Source organism: Diadema setosum, chromosome 2 (genome assembly GCF_964275005.1).
Source record: "Diadema setosum chromosome 2, eeDiaSeto1, whole genome shotgun sequence".
In the NCBI taxonomy this organism is placed as follows: domain Eukaryota; kingdom Metazoa; phylum Echinodermata; class Echinoidea; order Diadematoida; family Diadematidae; genus Diadema; species Diadema setosum.
The window spans coordinates 47,835,627-47,857,510 of NC_092686.1; the positions used below are offsets into that span (position 1 = coordinate 47,835,627).

At 37.7% G+C, this 21,884-nt stretch overlaps 1 protein-coding gene across 1 annotated transcript in view; it reads left to right on the forward strand.

The window, feature by feature from the left end:
* The window catches only part of LOC140245869 (neuronal cell adhesion molecule-like), a 93,412-nt gene that overhangs the window by 13,990 nt on the left and 57,538 nt on the right, over positions 1-21,884 (forward strand). Inside the window, exons 4-12 of the mRNA XM_072325357.1 lie at positions 3,794-4,102; positions 8,973-9,084; positions 9,883-10,073; positions 11,790-11,930; positions 12,385-12,546; positions 15,560-15,696; positions 16,902-17,061; positions 18,064-18,215; positions 19,390-19,516. Of these exons, the coding sequence (XP_072181458.1) occupies positions 3,794-4,102; positions 8,973-9,084; positions 9,883-10,073; positions 11,790-11,930; positions 12,385-12,546; positions 15,560-15,696; positions 16,902-17,061; positions 18,064-18,215; positions 19,390-19,516 (1,491 nt within the window). The remainder of the gene's footprint in view (positions 1-3,793; positions 4,103-8,972; positions 9,085-9,882; positions 10,074-11,789; positions 11,931-12,384; positions 12,547-15,559; positions 15,697-16,901; positions 17,062-18,063; positions 18,216-19,389; positions 19,517-21,884) is intronic.

Consider the following 21,884-nt stretch of genomic DNA (forward strand, 5'->3'; position numbering starts at 1 on the left):
TAAGACACATCTATTCACGAAAGTTGTGTGATTGCTTATGTGCTAAAGAATTGTGTCCATTACATGAATCAGGCACTATACAAAACGGTTGAAATCTATTGAAAGTCGAACTTCGTTTTGTTTTTTGTTTTTTGTTCAATTTCATTTCAATTTTAAGCGGGGATAGACTAGAAATTATTTTGTCTATACTGGCAGGAGACATTACAGTTTTCCAGTACATGCTCCGCATTTAAACAGTCGCCATATTTTCGTGGTCAGAATCAGATAATGGACACGTGATATATTATAAAAATTAAAATAGAAAACAACGAACACGCCATATGTACAAACATTATGAACTTCAATGAATTTACCTGTGATATTCTGCATAAAAAACAAGCACGCCGATTAAATGATTTAATATAATTAATAGAGCACACAGCGATATCATGCATGGCAGATCAAATCAAGTTCAATTGGTGAGAAAGCTAAATGAAGTTAAAAAGTTGACTTCTCTTCGTTTCTCTTTCAATTCATGAAAACAGAATTACATTGTATATCTATTGAAGAGGATTTTCTCTGTTGCGAACGATCGCCATATATAGCACTGTTAGTCTCCTGCGCAAATCCGAATCCCTAAATACTTTAATTTTTGCTTGATAATGTAATAGCCCTGCTCATAATTTCATAAAGGACTCGCAAATTCAAAGTTTCAAACCGTATGCTAAAACATTATATTGTATACGGTGTATTTAAAAAAAAAACATTCTGAATGCGTTGCGTGTTAGCATGTTAATAGCACCAATCTGCCTTTTATTTTCCGTATACGTAAAGCGCACAGAAACGTAACCAAATGTTACAAAATACAGTGAAATGCATTGTACGGCGTGGTACTATCATTAGAAGTATGTCCCATTCCTTTTTACTTTTATTTGCTTGAACCAAACCATGTGTCATTTTCGTAGCGACATCACTAGGAATTAGAATGTATGAAGATAATCGTTACTCATTTTTTTTTTTTTGCGCTACTATTATAGCATTTACATTTTCCAACTTTTATTGACATGCAGTACTATGTTACTGTATTGTTACGATTACGAATGTTGGTTATGAATTCAAAAGACTGGTTTATTAATCGAACTACAAAGGTAATAGCTGTTTTGAAAGTAGTTCGATACAAGTTCAAAACGCGATCGAAGTCATTGTCATAGGGGGAACTGATAGCTCTAGAAAACTTGTTTAGGCTAGTAAAGATTGCCGTATAGGCAATCTTTGTAGAAAGTTTTGACTTAGGCCGTCTATTGAGTATTTTGAGAAATTTAATAAAGAATTATTTGTTTTGATTATGTCAAGAATTAGTTTGAACTATGAGAATAAAAAGGCGCGGTTACCCAAACAATGTCGTAGTTCGATTAGACAGTCATGATGGGTAAAGTGAATTCATGACTTGACTAATCCTTACTGAATTGATGATCACTTCTGTAAACCATCAGTTATGTCTTGTAATCGTAGTCAAAATTCTTTTGAGCGATGAGACGAAAACCAACAAACAAAATGCCGTGTATCATCGCTCGAGATTCCAACATTTGGCGTCACCCGACCAACAATAAGTGACAAATCAAATGGAATATTATGTTGTGGGATAGCAGACTGTGTTACGATTTTTAAATGTTTCGAGCAATTGTTTAAAAAAAGAGAGAAAATGAGGGCAAAGTTCAAGAAATTAGAAAAAAGCACGTAAATGCAGGAGATCATGTTTGATAATCAAAGTAAGAGATTACAATCGGCCATGCGGATGTCTATGATTGCCTTATTTACATGTCTGATTTCTGTAAACTATGTGATATTTAAATTGAAGTTTCCTTCCCTCCTTGATAGAAGTTTTGTTGGGTTTTCGCTAAAGGCATTTATTAGGAAACGCTGTAAAAACGACAACAAATGCCTACTATACATCAAGATATGACCTATACATACATGAAACACCAAAAAAAATCTCTACGTTCTGATATAAATCAACTGCTTGTTTGTTTGTTTGTTTGTTTGTTTGTTTGTTTGTTCTGAATTACCATGGTCTTTGTCGGGGGAAAGATGAAGAAAAGTAGTAGAGTGTATCACTCTCAAATCCGGATGATTGCGATAAGTGTGTATCCCCGCCCTTTCTATACAGGTAAACGATTTAAGCTTGGTATGCTATTATAAAAGCCTGCATGTGTCACGCGGAAGAACTGATTCCGTGATCACTTTTAGCCTTTCATAAAATTCACGTTTTAAGATGGTAACTATAGCTTGTAGGAGATAGAGTAAGTTAGCGTCACTGACTGTGGTTCTGAGCACAGAAGGAGACTGAAAAATTCCTTTACAAATTAGCAGACATAATGCCGATCCTCCAACACTGTTGCTCCATTCCGTTATTGATTCTGCTATCAATGGCGAAGAAAGAATACTGGTTGCGTGATTATCCACCCCTTGATAGCAGGAAGTTTACCTTTCATTGTTTAAGGCTTCGTTGATGCGGGGTTTACTCGGACACAAGGCGTGAACATTGCCGTCCGAGTTCTTTCATTCGAAATTCCTCAGAATACGCAATTCAATGGGCAATTAGCGCTGCTACTTGGCAAAGTTGTTAGCCAACCCAATTCTTTGCAGACTTGACCTCTCACATGTCAGCTACACGCAATACACGGCAAACAGCTATCATTACAAACATTCTGATTAAAAAACAAAACAAAATGAAGAAGCACACTTTTGAGTAGCGACACAGCTTTCTGTCCCTTTCTCAAATAGGTCCTACTTCTAAAAAAAAATACACAGATGACTAGAGTCAGAATATCCTCCAAAGGGAACACGAGCTATCTGGGCATTAATAATGTTTGTCTTCCGATTTCTCTCCATACCGTCACGGCCCAAACCATCATAAGTAATAAGGCAATAAGTTTCACTAACCAGGGAAATAATAGTACGCATTACATACATTTGGCGAATTATCACACAAATTGTCGACTTTATAAAAACGAGAATAATTGACAACTTAGGCCCTACTATATCTCCAGAGATGAACTTTAAACAGCAAGTCACATACCAGGGAACGAAAGTTATGATTATTTGAACAAATTCATAAATGAGGCCAATTAATAACCGTTGTAAAAGTACACACACGCATAAAAAAGGTTTCGAGTTCGATATGTGATCATTGTATTAGTTCATAGATAAAGTATCATAAATTTTGCGTGATCGTTCGTTGGAATTATTTTTTTCAGTGCGATTTGTGCGTCATGTCAATCACCATGTCATTGAAATGGAGTGCATGTATCAAACGAAACTCGCTGGTCATGCAATCAATAGCCTTGGTCAGCTCACTATTATTGCGTAATTCTATAGCCCTCGCCGCTTGGCCGCCGACGCCGCCGCGCGCACCATGCTTTGTTTTGTCTTCAAAGGGGTCAAGAGCAATGCCTCATTAGCATACACCCTAGCAACGGAGGCGGAGTCTCGATCTGGCAAGAACAATAGGTGCGAAACGCAACGCAAAGGCGAGCGTTCGAAAAAAATGTAACCGAAAAAAATTGTCTCAGAAAAACGGTGATTTGGGACACTTGTACTCATTTTCACACGCTGAAATTTTCTGTACAAACAGATAAAACATAAAGAAATCAAAATCCGTCATAAAAAAATTTCGACCCGAGTAGTGCTTCCCCTTCATTTTCGGCTCATTACGGGAAAACTCCCCGTGCGACTTATGACTCATTTTGTCGGAGCGCCACACATATGCAATGTTTCATTTTTTTTTTTCTATCCTTTTCCTCTCCTCCCCCAGACATGCTGCGGTTCAAGGATTCTTCACCATCAGACATGCAAGCGACAGAAGGAGAGCACGTGAAACTGAAATGTGGCGCCGTGTACGGACCGCCCAAAAGCGCTCCCGAGCCACTAATTTATTGGACGGACGACAATCCCAGACCTTCACCTATTCAACCAAGCGCGCGGGTTAACCAGGATTCTGAGGGGAATCTGGTTTTCGCGAACGTCAAGTTGTCCGACACTCGGGGATATTACTGCACTGTCCAAAACTTCTTCCTTGGAGAGTCTCAGCGATCCCCGAGGGTTGACCTAGAGATTGTTTCAGGTACTTTTCTGTGAATGTTTTTATGATAGCAAGTTACATACAACTCTTGTATCAAATTACCCCATTGAACAATGATTTGTCATGATAGAAGACATAAGCAAGAGAAGAGTGAATATATATGCCGGTGAGACAAATAAGATCAGTTTGATCATCTGAATGTCAGTCAGTTAGCTGCCTGTAGAGCAGTGGCTGCTGTGGTCAAATGTATTTGGCAACCCAAGAGTTTCATCCTTCCTGTGTGTTTTGTGTTTCACATGTAAAACTTATTTTTTTTTAAAGGCTGTTTTGGTTCTTTGAAGACTGCTAAAAGTATGCAACGGAAGTCATGTTCTCCTTAACCCCCAAAGCAGACGTCTCTCCCTTTAAACAAATTTTATAAAGTGTTATTCTTGAATTGTTTTTGATCATGCTCATGAGTTACTTTATGCCACTGACACTAAATCATTTCTGCCAATGAAGTCTCTCGCAAAATTTGCTAGACAGCAAAGCACATTTAAACTGTCCCATTTCTCGCCCATATTTGTTCAATTTTTTATTCATCCGTTCAATTTGTTTCCTTTTATGTTAGTAATAAACTTGAAAGTATTCCATACTGTTCTTTAAAGGGCCCAAGTAAACCAAGTAAAGGTTTCTTTTTTCATGTTTTTTTTTTCATGTTCAGTGCTTTGTCATTCTTGTCATTCTCCTTAACAGTTCACTCTTCATTACATATTAATTTTTCTGCTCTGAAGATTACAATTCCAAATTCCTGCATGGATTTAGATTCTTTTACAGTCTTCTTCAGATTTTCTTCCTTTTCTTGGTATTTCTTGTCATTCTCTACATGTTGTGCTAATTCTGAAACCAGTAGATTTGAGGAATTTTGTGCATTCGATGTGATTCAGGAAGATCTGTCATTCAATGTAGTTGAAGCACCCTTATGTGACAACCCCACTAATGTGATATCTTCATTTATTTATTTTTTGTGCCATCAGCAGCACATTTTAATGTTGCTTTGAATGAGACACAAAAACATTTTTCATTGTATAGTATATCTACATCAGTGAAAGCAAACTTCATTGCAAATAATACATTGACACATGTTCAGAGTTGATTTACGAGAGCTAGTGTTTTATCGTCATTATCACAGTAATTACAAATTGCAACTGTAAGCCCACAAATCTAACTCACAGAAATTTACATTGATGTCGATTGAAATTATGTTTTTGAAATATATTTACCATGAACACTGTATTTTTCTCAAAGGATGGTCTTATGTAGATGGAATGTAACTCCAATAATAACGAAGAAGTTTACTGATTTGTTCATCTTGTAGTCTTTGCATTTGCATATATTGCCAACCTTAAGTTGTGAATTCAGTCAATCTTTAGCCATGTATGTTTCTCAAATATATTTTGTCAGTATTGTAACCTTCCACTTATATTAACCCCCCTCCCCTACCAACACCACCACTACCACCACCACACAGCTAGTGCATCTAGAGGTTACCATAGCAATAACAGCCTTTCCCATTCAGGATACAACTCTGACAAAATTCATGCAGACAGAAGGGATGTTCTGTCCATTGTGAAAAGACAAGGTATCGGGCATGGCATGTCCGTCCAGCTTGAATGGACAAAACTAAAATAGTCTCTTGCTGCATTTTGTCTCACAGTCAGTTGGGTTTTTTTTTTTCCTTCTACTATTCTTATCCTTCTTTTATTTCTTCTCTTTCTTTTCCTTCTCTTCCTCTTTCCTCTTCTCTTCATTGCCTGAGTTCTTCAGTTGCAAATGATGCATGCACATACTAACACCATCATTTGATATGATCTAATATGTGATATACACAGATACAGTGTATATAGGTGCAAAGAAGGTGGCACTTCCTTGTTTGATTTATGTAAGATTTATGTAGTAGTCGAAATACTTGGGAATATCTCACAGAGTAAGTCTTAGGGATTACCAAATAATACAGCTCGTTAAGTTAACATCCAAGAAATTAAAGAGGATGTTCTCCTTTGCCTTCAAAACCCATCAGATGCATTTGATATCTCTGGCTATACTCTGGCTTCTATTGTGCTAAACCTAGTATGCACACTTCATTTTCTGCAATATGACATACTGTACGAGCTGAAATTTTCGCGGTGGTTTTATTTTCGCGAATTTCGCGAATCGCCTTTGAACCGCGAAAATAACAACACGCGAAAATAACGCGCAAATAACTAAGTTCGGTTAGACCCTCGCAACCGCGAAATTAACAACACGCGAAAATGTCCGCCAAGTAGCAATTCGCGAAAATATCTGTACGCGTAAATTTCAGCTCATACAGTATTCATTGTATAATGTAAGCATATATACAGTATATATGTATACATAAAGAAGAAGAAGGAGTATCAAAATTTGTAGTTCAAACACGAAGGTCTTTATTCACAAATTTTCGGCCCGAGGCAGAAAAACCTTCTTGTTGGAACTACAAATGGCATATTCAAGACTCATTCTTCTTCTTATGATAACATTCAAAGTCCAACATATGGAAAATTCAAGGATATACACATATATATATATATATATATTTATACACACACATATCTGGTATTTCTTTATCATTCCATGTGAATTACATAAATTGCTATTTGTGTTTGCCCTGAGATTAATAATTTATTACACTTTCAACAGCTGTTTCAAAATGAAAAGTCAGAACTAAACTTTAATAGTTGGTAGAGAAGCAATGCAGGTCAATGATTGATGGCCTACATTAGACAGTTGTCTATAGGAGAACTTATTATGAGTTCGGATGGAATGTGCTATCAGCTTGTATATGATAATATTGGTCTAATCGCTGCATGGTGAATGAATTATAGAATGAACTCACTACCAACAGGTAACACTTAGATGGCATGCTTTAGCTCTAACTTCACATACACAAATCTATTTCCTCTTCCCTAATAATTTGTCATATCTATCGCTCGGTGAATTTCTCTTAGTTCCTTGCACCTTTCTACTCTCATTTCCTTCACATTGTTCAGTCTTACTTTGAATAACACTTATCTCAGGTGCAAATTTTAATTACTTTTAATGGTAATCAGCCTCAGAATCCCTCTACCAGCCTAAACTAACTACTTAGATCCTTTGTCTGAAAAGTTCAGATAGTAAACTATAATTGTCACTATGGCGACAGATATGCCTTCACCGTATCGCATTCTTTCCTGATAAGACTTACAGTACATGTTGCCTTTGTCATGTAAGACGACAGTTTCTCATGATTGGCAAATAATCATTATTTTTAAGTAATCGCCAGTTTACAATGACAATATTTTAAGCCTCTTTCAAAGTATGGAAAACAGGTGAAATTTTAGCATCACTTGACTTTTGACCCCATTGCCCAACATAATTGCTGTGTGATAGTGCATGTACAAAATTGTTTATACCAAGTTTGATTATGAAGCTGAGTGTACGATACATTTAGTTATCTCCAGGGTATGGAGAAAATCATGTAGTTTCTGCAACAAGTTGTGCAATGTTACCATTTTACCCTGACCTATGATAAGTGACCTTTGACCTCTGACCCTAAGCTTCCAGAGAGAATCATTGTCAGGCATTACATGCACGAGTACTAAGTTTTATGGAGATACCTTGAGCCAATTTAAAATGTGGAGGAAAACTAATGAAATTTTCACATTTTAACTTGACATTTGGCCATTGACCGTATAACCCCAAATTTTCCCTAGAGAATATTTATCTCATCTGGTAATACATGTATACAGTAAGTTTCATGAAAATACATCGAGGTATTGAAGAGATATGAGGGGAAGTAGTGAAATTTTAGCATTTGACCTTGACCTTGAACCTTTGACCTGTAGGGCGTGTGCCCACATTTGATAGGCATAACATCATGCACTCGTATCAGGAGGCACCATTCCAGATCTTGAATGTGAACCGCGCGATCATGATGAAAATTGATACGTACATTGCTCTGAAGTAATCTACAAAGTAATCAAGACTCAGTCTTTTTGAATAATCTTGTTCAGAAGGCTTATTTGCATCGTGTTGTTGTTGCCATGGTGATGTCATTCTGAGAAACACTAATCCAACCAGTGCATCCTGTTTAATAGAAAGTTACAGACAGAAAACTCGGGTAGAAATATGTTTAGTTGGTATGATCAGTGATGCATGGAGACTGTGGCTGGGTACGAGCATCTCAGCAGCCTGCTGAGACTGCCTGGTTTCAAAACAACTTTGTTGCTCTAAAGGAACAATTTGTTTGTTGTTCTTTTTCTGAGGAAAATTATTGTATTAAGCTGTGATCAGACACAGATTGATTATGGCTGGTGATCAAAATGGGAAAATCAACATATGCCAAGCCTGACTTCAACCTAAATGTGTAAATTTTGAGAGAAACAGGAACTTATATCTTGTAGAAACTTGTCACCAACTACTGTAAAACGAGGAATGTTTGCGTGCATTTTAATTTCACAAATTTCGCGAGAGCCAAGATTTGCGAAATTAAAATGCATATGAAAGTTCTTGTCGACACTATAGGCATTGAATGTTAGAGGCAACTCGCGAAAAATTTCGTGCCACGAAAAAGGCCATCGGCTCCAATTCGCGAAAATTTCGTTCAGCGAAAATATTGTTTTACAGTATAGGATTATTTATGAATTCATCAACTAGAGGATTTCAAAACTTTTGTAGCTGATACATGCAATAAAAAAAAAAATGAAGAAAAAAGAGCTCAACTGTTGTAGGATTTATTTTTCTTTGCTTGATGAGATACTGACAATAAATTCTAAGAATTAAAAAGGAGAGAATCAAACAACCTCAGGAGTGATAATTCTTGACTTCAATTGATTATTAATGTGCCCATATTTTTGTCTATCTGTATCTCTTGCAGCTGGAGATAATGGTCCTAGTCCTGTGGGGCCCGTCTTCCAAGATAGTCCTGGTCCTTCTGTCACTGCCATGAGAACGGGGAAATTGACTCTGAAGTGTCTTGCCTCAGGATAGTAAGTCTTGCCTCAGGATAGTAAGTCTTGCCTCAGGATAGTAAGTTTTGCCTCCGGATAGTAAGTCTTGCCTCAGGATAGTAAGTCTTATGTGAGTCCCCTTCTCTCAAAGCCTGTAGGTTCTCTCATTCATTTTCCTGCATTTTTGGAAGATGTTCTCTGAAAGCACTCACCTTGTCTCAAAGCTCGAAGCATTTTCCCAGCCTGTAGCTTTTGTTTTGTCATTTTCCTCTGAATTTAAATACCGACAATTCAGCCCAGTTGATTTTCAAACAGTTTCTTCAATAGTGCTCATTGTGTGACTTCCTACCACATACTTACTTGCCAGACATTCATTTACTGTATATGCCTAGTATTTCGTGAAGTTTTTATTTTCATGAACTTCTAAAATTGGGTGCAATTCACAAATTTAAAAACACAGGAAAGTATTACCTGTGATCCTGGTGAGAATATGATGAGCATTTCTCCATTCAGTAGTGTACTCCATGATTGCAGATTTAACCATTCGCACAATTGCCTGTCTCGAAATTCGAAGTCTCGATTGGCAAAAAAAAAAATTTACTCACTGCTTATACAGCGTATACAGTAGTTTACCATTTTTATTCTTGTTGTGGTGAGCAACGTATTGGAAAGCACATTGAGTGTCTCAATGTGGTGGAAAGGTGCTAGCAACCAATTGTTGTCATTCATGAAACAGATTACTCACCTTTTCCTGGATTTGTGCTTGCATGAGTTAGAAGAATTAGTATCTTTGATGAATCTGTAATGGGCAGTGTTTTCGTGGCGTTTTCCGTTCAGCCCTACCCCAGACATCACTTGGAAGCGAAATGATGAACAGCTACTGGCCGACGGTGTACACATCATATATGAGGGTGGCGGGCAGGAGCTGATCATCGACGATGTCGTGTTCGAAGATGCTGGGAGGTACACTTGTGAGGCAACAAACTCGGAAGGAACAATTGAGAGTGAAACTCAAGTCTCAGTTGATTGTGAGTATACTTCCTCATCATCTTTTAGAGGAAATCCACCCAAAAAAAATCAATCAACTCAAAAAGAGAGAGAGAGAAAAAAAAAATTATCTACGAAACATGCCAAAAATGACAAAAATCAGATAAGAACTAAGGAAGATATGACATTGTGAAATTTCACATTTTTTTAGAAAACATGTCTTGACCCATCTTTTTTTTTTTTTTTTTTTTTTTTTTTTTTTTTTTTTTTTGGGGGGGGGGGGGGGGGTTTATGTGTACCACATTTCTACTGTTTGATTATAATGTCATTATGCCTCCACCACGAAGCGGTGCCGGAGGCATTATGTTTTCAGATTGTCCGTACGTACGTCCGTTGGTACGTCTGTCCGCATTCGTTTATGCGATAACTTGAGTAATATTGACTGGAATTTTACCAAACTTGATCAAGTATGATGGGGCAATTACTTGATTAGATTTTGGGTGAAATCGGCTAAAGGCCAAAGGTCAAAGGTTAAGGTCAAATCATGAAATTGTATCCTTTTACGCGATATTTTAACTGAACACTGGATAGAGCAAATTTCACCAAACTTTGTCCAAGGATGATGTATGATGGGACAATTAATTGATTAGTTTTTGAGTGAAAGCGGACAGAGGTCAAAGGTCAAAGATCAAGGTCGAATCCTAAGATTTATCTGTTTACATGATAACTCAAAGCTGGATGAAGCAACTTTCACCAAACTTGGTGCGAGGATGATGTATGATGGGGCAATTAGTTGAGTAGTTTTTTAGTGAAACCGGACAGAGGTCAAAGGTCAAAAAGTCAAGGTCAAATGCTGAAAATGTTACTATTTCCCCCATATCTATGCAATGCCGGCAGGTATTTACTTGAAACTTAATGTAAGACATGTATAACTGCATGAAGATTCTCCAGAGAGAGTTTCATGTCGTAAGGTCAAAGGTCATAGGTCAGGTTAAAATGTTACAGTTTCACTTTTTCTTGCAAATGGTTCAATGTTGTATCTTCATGGAACTTGGTACATACGTATGTACTGACTGGCAGGGATTATCTAGGGAATTTAGTGGTCATGGGTCAATAGTCCGGGGTCAAAGGTCAAGGTCAACTTCTCAAAATTTCACTATTTCCCTCATATACTAGTATGCAATGCTTGCAGGATTATTTTTAAAACTTAATATGTACATGTATTACCTAATGGAGATTCTCTGGGAAATTTCCTGCCAGAAGGTCAAACGTTGAAGGTTCAGGGTCAAAGGCCAGGCTAAAAAGCAAAAAAAAAAGTATATTTCATATTGTAATTACACTTTTTCTTCATACCTTGAAAATTACTCAATGCATAAACTTATAAAAGGGTCGGTCAAAAGAAACATCCTCAATTCCCCAAATACATGAACCTGCATTCTTAGACAAGTATAGCAAACCTAGTTCAAGGAAAGTGGACATTCAAGACATTTCTGACAAGCCTGTCATTTCAATATTTTGCCAGTTATGTGAAACTGTCATCACACATTGTGAAGACATTGTACTATACTCCTATTTGGAGAATCGTGCATTATTTGCGGAGGCATACCAGTCCCCATAGCGACATTTCTAGTTTTCAATATGATTTGAACAGTTTCTTGAGAATCAAAGCTCGTTATATATTTGTTTGTTTGGGGGTTTTTTTGCCTTTGCCAGTTGTCACAATTTTTTCTACACATGTATCTCTTGTCCAACCACAGCGGTCCCCTACTACCCCAGCCCACCAGCCGACGAAACCAAAGGCCCGGGCGAGACTGTGCTAATTGAGTGCAGGGCCCACGGAGTTCCGGCACCTACGGTCACTGTGCTGGTCAATGGGCAACCTTGGGATGAGTTTGAAGGTAAGCTGCTGTGCTGGTGTCCATCCTGCAGGTGGGACATTCTGGCGTTGAGGACATCACCTGCTTTCTCGTCATTGCCTGCTGACCTCTAGAACAGTTACTACTTTCATTCTGCAGATACTGGAAATGAGTCAAGTTGGCGTTTTGATCTCTTTATATGCCAGTGGGGAAAAAAAATGAATGAATAAGTAATAATGATAATGATGAAGATGATGATGGTGATGGTGGTGACGGTGGTGACGGTGGTGATGATGATGGTGATGATGGTGATGATGGTGATGATGGTAATAATGATGATGGTGGTGATGGTGGTGACGGTGGTGATGATGATGATGATGATAGTAAAATTAATGATGATAATTTCTTCATTCTTGTTTTCTTCCCCCTTCTTATGTTATTTCTTTCTTTCATACTTTGCTATGGGTATTCATCTCACTGTCTGTTTCTCTCACAGCTAACTCCGCCCTGGAAAATAGATGGACGGTGGTCACAGGTGGACAGAGAGAGGCCTCTGTTAGCATTGTGGACCTGAAGACTACAGATAGTAATGTGATCCAGTGCCTGGCTTCTAACGTGTACAGCGAGGAACTGGCCAGTGTGGTGCTGAACATTATTTGTAAGTCTCACGGGATCTAAACAGTCTGCTATGTCCAAACTTTGTGTGCTGAACTGTTTGCCATCACCGGCAGTGGGTTTCCACTATTCATCGTTCTCATGTGGTATTTCCCTATGTTGTCATTGTAAACTTCTTGACTGTGTATAAAAACAGTCAAAATATATGATAGCGACCTACAAGGCTAGTATTTCACTTGCCTTTACACATAAAGTGCCACCAATTGGAATTGTGTTGCAAAATTGGACGTCACATCTGTTTCTTCCTTTTTCATCTAAATTCAGAATGTGTGAAGATATAACTAATTGCCTCATCTTAAAGGGGAAAATCCATTCCAAATACAAGTTAGTCTGATGAGAAAGAGTAAAATATTTCGAGTTCAGCGGTATAAATTTGATCGAAGTCGGATGAAAAATAAGGAAGTTATGTAATCTTGAAATTTTGCTATTTTGTGGGGAAACAGTTCTTGAACAGTCAATATGAATATTCAAATGGCAAAGTGAGCATGTCATTCCCTCACAACTTACCATATAGTTTGTCCATAAAATTTTGAAATTTCCAGTTTTTCGTTCAAAATGCAATTATGCCCGAGGCTCAAATCCTCGTACATGTAACTGATCACTATTCTGAAGTTATTCAACCAGGAATAACGTCATGTTTCAGACTTCAATGACAGAAACATTGAATTTTCATCATTTTTTGTACACCATCAATGGAAAATTGTGAGGGTATGACATGGTGAGCTCACTCATTTTCATATTTTTATCCACTGTACAAGAACTGTTTTCCAGAAATTAGCAAAACTTCAAAATGTCATAACTTCCTTACTTTTCATCCAATTTCAGTCAAATCTTTACCATTGAACTTGTAAAATTTTACTCTTTTTTATCAGACTAACTTATATTTGGATTGGATTTCCCCTTTAAAACTGTTTCCTCTTCAGTTGCTCTTACTCTCAGCTATCGATGGGGTAAGCACTAAGATAAGGCTGCCTATGAGATACAAAAACTTTGGCAGGAAGAATAGTGACCAGCAAGAATAACAACTATACACACTAAAGATATATATTGACATGTAGATAGATAGGTGGATAGATAGACAAATTCAGTCCGACTTCTCCTATCCAAACATGTTGGGACCAGCACTCGTCGGGATAAGGGATTTGGCCAGACATGGGAAACTCGGTGTTTAAAACATGCAGCTGCCTACCCAATGGTAGCTACACATGTACACTTTACTTCCCTGACTCTACATGTACATGTAACCTATAGAAGATACCGTCCACTGAAACTCTTTCTTTGATATCCTTACAAAATTATAGGTGTTTTTATGCCTCCGCCACGAAGCTATGTTTTCAGGTTGTCCGTCCGTCCGTACGTCCATCTGTCCACATTCATTTACGCGATAACTTGAGTAATATTGACTGAAATTTTACCAAACTTGGCCCAAGTTTAAAGAATGATGGGGCAATTACTTGATTAGATTTTGGGTGAAATTGGCCAAAGGTCAAAGGTCATGGTCAAACCATGAAATTGTGTCCGTTTACGCGATAACTCAAGACTGGATCAAGCAAATTTCACCAAACTTTGTCCGAGGATGATGTATAATTGGTCAATTACTTGATTAGGTTTTGAGTGAAATGGGACAAAGGTCAAAGATCAAGGTCAAATCCTAAAATCTATCTGTTTACGTGATAACTCCAAACTGGATGAAGCAGCTTTCACCAAACTTGGTCCAAGGATGATGTATGATGGGGAAATTCGTTGAGTAGATTTAAGTGACATTGGCAAGAGGTCAAAGGTCAAAAGATCAAGGGTCAAATGTCTAAAATGTTGCTATTTCCCCCATATCCATGCAATGCCCGAAGGTATTTTCTTGAAACTTAGAGTAGACATGTACTACTGCCTAAAGAGTCTCCAGAGAGAGTTTCATGTCATAGGGTCAAAAGTCAAAAGGTCAAAGGTTAGGTGAAAATGCTACAATTTCACTTTTCTCGCAAATGGTTTAATGTATCTTCATGGAAATTGGTACATATGCATGTACTGACTGGCAGGGATTATCTAGGGAATGTAGGGGTCATGGGTCAATAGTCAGGGGGTCAAAGGTCAAGGTCAACTCCTCAAAATTTTACTATTTCCCTCAAATACTAGTAATATGCAGTGCTTGCTTTATTATTTTAAAACTTGACATATATATTACCTACGTAATGGAGATTTTCTGGGAAATTTCCAGCCAAATGGTCAAAGGTCAAAGGTTAGAGGTCAATGGCCAGGTTTAATGCAAAAAAAAAAACAAAAAAAAAAAACAAACAATCTATTCTATACTGTAATTACACTCTTTCTTCATACCTTGAAAATTACTCAATGCATAAACTTATAAAAGGGTCGGTCAGAAGTCAAGTAAAAATCCTCAATTCCCCAATACATATACCTGCACTCTTAGACAATCATAGCAAACCTAGTTCAAGGAAAGTGAACATTCAAGATATTTCTGACAAACCTGTCATTTCAATATTTTGCCAGTTATGTGAAAATGTCATCACACATTGTGAAGACATTGTACCATACACCTATTGGGAGAATCATGCATTATGGCGGAGGCATCAGTCGCCATAGCGACATTTCTAGTTTTTTTAATCAAAATGAAATTAATTTGTTGGGAATAATAAGTAATTTATGTGAGTTTCTGAAGGACTTTGTTTCAGTTCAAAGTCCCTCTTTTCTCCGTAATCATTAGATTGAAAAAAAAAAAAATCCAGCTGTGTTCGCATCTTATTAATAGAGAGATCAGGATAAAGGTTGCCTGGATAGGAAAGGTTGGACTGTAGATAGATAGATAGGTAGATGAAAGATTATAGATTTACACAGATGCATACACTATACACACTCACATATGTTATACTTGTATGCAAATAGAGCTAGGACTGATGGATATTTAAGGGTGATCAGCTGAGATGAGTTGGCATTCCACTGAAATCGTTTCATTTTGCCCCACAATTTGTGCATCTTCCTAACAGCCATCCCGGCCAGGATCCTTACATACTCTCCAGCCAGCGGTAGACTCACCGCCATGGAAGGGGGTCAGGCATCCTTTCAGTGCAATGTTGAGGGGATACCCACCCCTCAACTATCTTGGATATTTAAGGGCACTACCGTGAGTAATCTATTCATAAAGAGGGTTTGGCTTTTCATTTCAGTCTACATTTGTACAATTGTGTGTGTTCTTAACCTCTTGAGGACTGATTAATTTTGCTACAACACGCATTTCTCATAGACCCCTGCCCGAGTATACTCGGGACTCGTCCTCAACGGTGTTAAAGTCGTTATGTAAATGCAAATGCATGTTGACTTGAGTTGACTCATGATACCCTCAACATCACTTATGCAACCAACTGAATATCTAAATGTGTGCCATTTGTTTTATAATATTTTCTGCTAAAGTTTTGTCTGTGGTGTGACCGCATGCACAAACATCTTAAAGTTATCGGGAAGGAAACTATGCAGTTTCGCGTAGTGTGACTTTACCTACACTGGTCACTTAAAATAAGTGTGTTCAGCTTCCTTGATTGTTGTTCAGGCTTTTCAACATTGGGGTATGGTCATGTTTTGATGTTTTGACAGGTATATTTGATAGATGGATGTAGCTATGCATCACTGGGTTGACAAGACCTTTTATCTCAAATTTTGATGAAAATTACTTTCTCTCTATTAATTGTCAGATAGTCAGTTAGAGAACATCCTCTCTAAATTTGTGTTTCATCCCAAAGGTGAAGCAACCACTGCATGTCAGAGGAAAGGCAATCCAACTTGTTACACTGCTATGGCTGCCATGTTTTTGTTTTGTTTTTGTTTGTTTGTTTTTTTGTTTGTTTGTTTTTTCTCTCTTGAACATTTGAAATTTTTAAGATACAAGATTTTTTTTGCCCCAAATAGCTACATAGCTATCCCAGTATGGTTTTCCGAGAGCTGCTGCAAGGAATTCATTCATTCAAGGTTCATAACAAACATGACCTTGCATCAAGAACTCGCCCAGCATGGATTCGTAATTAAGAGCAGATTCTGAAAGAGATTGTAAAGAAGTACAGAAAACACAATTTCCCATTCATTTTATAAACCCAAACATTAAAATTGATATGAAGAAGAACTGTTCTTTCAAAAAATATCTGAAACTAAAAATTGACTATATTGACATACTTCACCTATTTTGAGTCCTCGCCTAAAATCGAGGCGTGCGACTTCATGTTGGTTTTGTGATGCACGGTCACATAAACAGTACATGTATAGAATTTAGTGTGTTGTTAGGAACTGGAAGATAGATAGACACACTCACGCAATGTTCCTGCTTTTTATTGTCAATAGTTGACTGAGGATGCAAAACACTCCATCAATAATGATGAGGGCCGTTTGACTGTGAACAATCTCGTGGAAAGCGACTCCGGTAGCTACGAATGCGTGGTCATGAACTTTATCGACGGACAAGAACATAGAGACGATTTTGATGCAACTCTCACGGTCTTGGGTAAGTTGTGTGTTAAGAAATCTTCTTACGAACTATCTTTTTTTTTTTATTAGTCTATGTTGCTCATCTGTAACTTGAATCCTGTACTGAATGCATAAAGTTTGATGCAAATAATGTCATGCATAGAATAAATAATGAAGAGTGTACAGAAGTCCGGAATACCATTGTGAGTAGGAGGAACTTGTCATCTCGAGAGCAGAAATTGTGTTGTCACTGTTTTTTGGGTTTTTTTTTTTTTTTGGGGGGGGGGGGGAGAGAGGTGTTTTTTTTTTACCACCTACTTTAAAATATATATATATATATATATATATATATATAATTTTCAGATGTTCTCAGTCACACTACAAAAGAGGAGTGGTATTGCAGCAAATTTTACACAGTTTCTTTGTGTTTCTATATAACCCATTAACTCTCAGGGGAAGTTTTCAACAAAAATCAACATCTGTCATTACATTGGCAACCCTGAATTATACTGCATATCTTGTACCAAAGAAATAATAAATGGTACTGGTTAAAAGCCATTAATTCTGGTTGAAATTAGAAAGACATTAACAAAATGTTTGCCAAGTTGAGAGAGAAACAGAAATTTTCATTATCTGAATTGTGTTGCTAATGTAAGAAGCACTCAATATGTAGCTGGTAAGAGGCTTCTGAAAATTTTGCAGCTGACAATTACATACAGGCGATGAAAGGGATCAAATTTAAGGTAATTTTTTGCTTTTAATTATAGGACACTAACTGTGAAAAGTAAAAATTATGATTAAAACTATACCACCAGTTGACAGAGGTGAGATTTTTGGTACTACATGAGTTAAAGTTTGTTGTGTAGGAAATATTCTTTTCTCTATTTTTTCATGTCTTCACTGTGTCTGTGTTGGGATGATTTTCTTTCTGTCTGTTATTCAGGCTGTCTTGGTATTGACCAAAGACACTTACTATGCCAACGGCTCTTTACATGACTCGTATTTTTTGTTTTTATCATCTGTTCATGACAAACTTCAGCCAAGACAGTTATCGAAACAGCTCCAGCGGATCATACGGTGCGAGAAGGAGGAACAGCGACGTTCCAGTGCGAGATCTCCAAGGACCCAGATTTGACGACGCAACCAGTCATCTACTGGAAGAAGGGAGATCAGCGCCTTGAGGCCCAAAATGTAAGATCTTTTCCACTCTTCCTTCTCATCTTGATATGATATTCAGCGCGGATTCAAAACAAACCTGTTTTACAGACTTCATAGCTCAAATTACATCATGCTCCTCAGTAATCCATGGCACAAGATGAAAATTACCTCAGGAGACTGTGCTTTTGTTAATGCTGCGCCAAGACTCTGGAATAACCTCCCTCCCTCAATCAGACATACGTCATCACTCGACAGTTTCAAAAATCTTCTTAAAACACATCTATTTCAGGAAAGTTTCCCATGGTCATAGTTCAGTACATCTCCGCATGGTTCCCAGATATCCTTTATGAATTATGATTATGCTATTGTTAGTCCTTTGATTTCACTGTATTGTGTGATCTTCAGTTAAGAATTAGATTGTGGTACTTTCTTATTAATCTGTTTGTTTGTTTTTTCTTTTGATTATATCATATTGTTATGCACAGTTGAGTCTATATGCCTCATAGAAACTGTGCAATATGAATTCACAATTATTATTATTATCATTATTATCTCTCATAGAAACAGACAGGGCTCTTATCTCTAATGTATTATCCTTCAATTTTAGGCAAGTTTGTAATTAGCTAACGTACACATTGGTACAAATGACCTTTCTTTTTTCTCAGTTGATTAGGCACTTCTCTCGTTTTCAAAGCAGCATAATGCATAAGCTTGCCCGACGTGGCAACTTATGGAATTCGTGTTCAAACAAAGAATGAGCTTGCGTTTAGATCAGGTGATCAGAATACTCCATCAGTTGGCAATTTAGCAGCAGGCATCCATTTCATTGTTTTGTATTGAACTCAATAACAGCCTATTTCCTTTTATATTGCGAAATGCCATTCTCGCTGTCAGGTGGATGTGCTGGCAAGCACCATTTAGATAAGGATCACATGAATAATCATCGCATCACAGATGCTTATCTCAGTGAATTTACAAACCAAAATGCCTGTTGGTACAAATGACCTTTTTCTGCTCATGCACAAAGTGGAATTACGCACTGGTATATTGCGACCAGACCACATTATGCAATACACCTCCTTAGCCTCATATTTTAGCTTTGTTTATGCTAGATCGCATTTGTGTACACATCATAGATCATCTACTACTTACTGTAAGCATCAGAACAGAATGAAATATTTGTTCTATCTTGCATCACCCTTCCCAGGATGGAAGTCTGATTCTGAACAATGTTCAGGTATCTAATTCTGGAGACTATACATGTGTGGTGGAAACGACAGTGGAAGAAGGGAACGTGCAAATGGTGAACAGCACTGCTTCTCTGACCGTACAGGGTAAGAAGACAAGTTTGCCGTCTTTTAAAAACCTGGTAGGAAATGGTGATTCATGCGTGGTTCAATTCATTCACTGCCCACCAAGATACATACAAAAGCCAAAATGGTGACTGTCGGCGAATGCATGTATCGAAGTATACGCTCATTTGTAACACTCGACTCCAATTGAGAATCTGTGACTGTTTGTGTACTTAGGTAGAGATCACTGATAAAGCTATACATAATTGGTCACAGGGTTTCTCAAATATGACATCCAGACAGGCCAGCCTTCCTACTCCATGAATCTCTATGCTACAGGGTCTTAAGAAGATCATGGTAGGTGGTGTGGTCCAGTGGTTTGCACATGGCACCTTATCAATAAGATTTAGGGTTCCAGCCATATTACCTTATCAATGTCGTCGATTGATACACTTCATTCACAGTGCTCCTTTCTAGCCAGCCAAATAAGTTGACTGAAAATGGAAGATAATACATCTTGTTTTGATGTTCTGATCATCTGCTACAAAGTTTAGCAGCCAGTCTTGAATGCCCGTCAGAGTGGAGAGTGAGTTTTTGTAAGTGAGGATTTGTAATTAGCCAGTAATGATTGTGCTGCTTAACCTGTTGAAGATGAGTCCCAATAATACTCAGGCAAGTGTCTATGGGAAATGGGTGTTGTAGCAAAATTAGTCCGTCCTTACTGGGTTACAATCTCTATTTTCAATAATGATAAATGCGTTTGAATACATCGCCATGTATTCTACAATTCTTTACAATTTGAGTTCTTTCCCTAATATCTTAAATAGAATTACATATATATGAAGATTAATGTGTGTGCTTTAATTGTTGTGCTAGTTTCTTGTAGCACAAACATTTTTACATTGTGAAAATTACCACTTTAAGAGTATACTGTACTGCAATGTGTACATTTTGTCTAGTAGGCACCATCTTGATTGTTTACCTTCCTATAGGGCCGTGCGTGCATGACCAGATGTTTTACCTTATAATATGCGACTTCATGGTTCACTGCAATTTGCGAGTTCCCTCGCCCTACCCTGCATTGCTGTATTACCTGTTACGACCACAATCACTCTGAGAATGATCGCACAAAAGAAACCATCAACTAATGTTCAGGCGGTTTATTAACAGTGATATTGTGGGTACAGACTCGTAATCGGTTTTCACATCAGTAGAATAATGATCAATAGAAACAATTACAAATCGGTAATGGAATCACTTACATATTTTTATTTACTTATACATTTGTTATCAAGTAATCCTTTGAAAATGTTCAGATACGATGTTCGATGCACCGATGAATGATCCTTGACGCACCAATGAATGATTCCTCCGACGTAACTCCAAAGGCACAGGTTGCATTAATCCACAGTATAAATCCGGGGTAAAATCCACGATAGATGTCCACGGTATAATGTTCACAGCGAAACGTGTAAAATCCAGACGTTATGACGACCACGTCCAGTTGATGCGTTGAATGATGATTCACTTTATAATGTCCAGCGAGGAATCCAGCCCGTAACAGCTTTGCCGTAACAATGTCCCTTGACATTAAAATATGGAGTCTATCTCCAACGTAGGCAAATTAATTCTCTGCAGGCAAAATGTCTTCCAGGCCTTATCTCCACAAACACAGGTTGTATAGCAGGTCAGCAGGTAACACAGGAGTGACTATAACAAGTCGCTTCAGAGCCAGAAGTGACGTAACTCTCAGAGCAGAGGTGTTGGGTACTCTGCCTACTGCAGAATTTCTCCAGCTTATATACTATCCATTCACCCCTTTCTAGTACATTCTGTAATTTTCTCCAACCTGGGGCCACATACCTGAACATACTAGCAAGTCCAAATTCCAGGAATCCTGGATGACTCACTGCCTAACTATGTGCATAACATCATTGCCAAAATTAACTACCAATCACATTGGGCTACAGGGACAGTGCCTCACTCATCCAAATATGTAAGAACTTCCCAGAATTTTCTGGAATGGGTTAAATCATTCTAGATTGAGTGAGCTATAATGTATTTCCTGTCACATGCATACATGTACTGTAGCTACATTGTATACCACATAGAAAATTCTCCACTGATCTGGTCAGCCTGTATGTACTATATCTATATCATATAGAATGTTCTCCATTAATCTGGTCACCCTGTGTACATACAATGTACACATTAAAACAACCATGCATACAGCCTTGATACATTAAACATGTACATAACTACTTGTGTGTACATTTGTGACATACCGTATATTCAATTGCTGAGTAGAAATAGTTTGGGTAAGAGTTGATTAAGATGCAATGCAGATGACAAAAATGTGTGGTGATGTGAGGTAATTCGAGATGTCCAGGAGAAACATGATCTTTCTCTT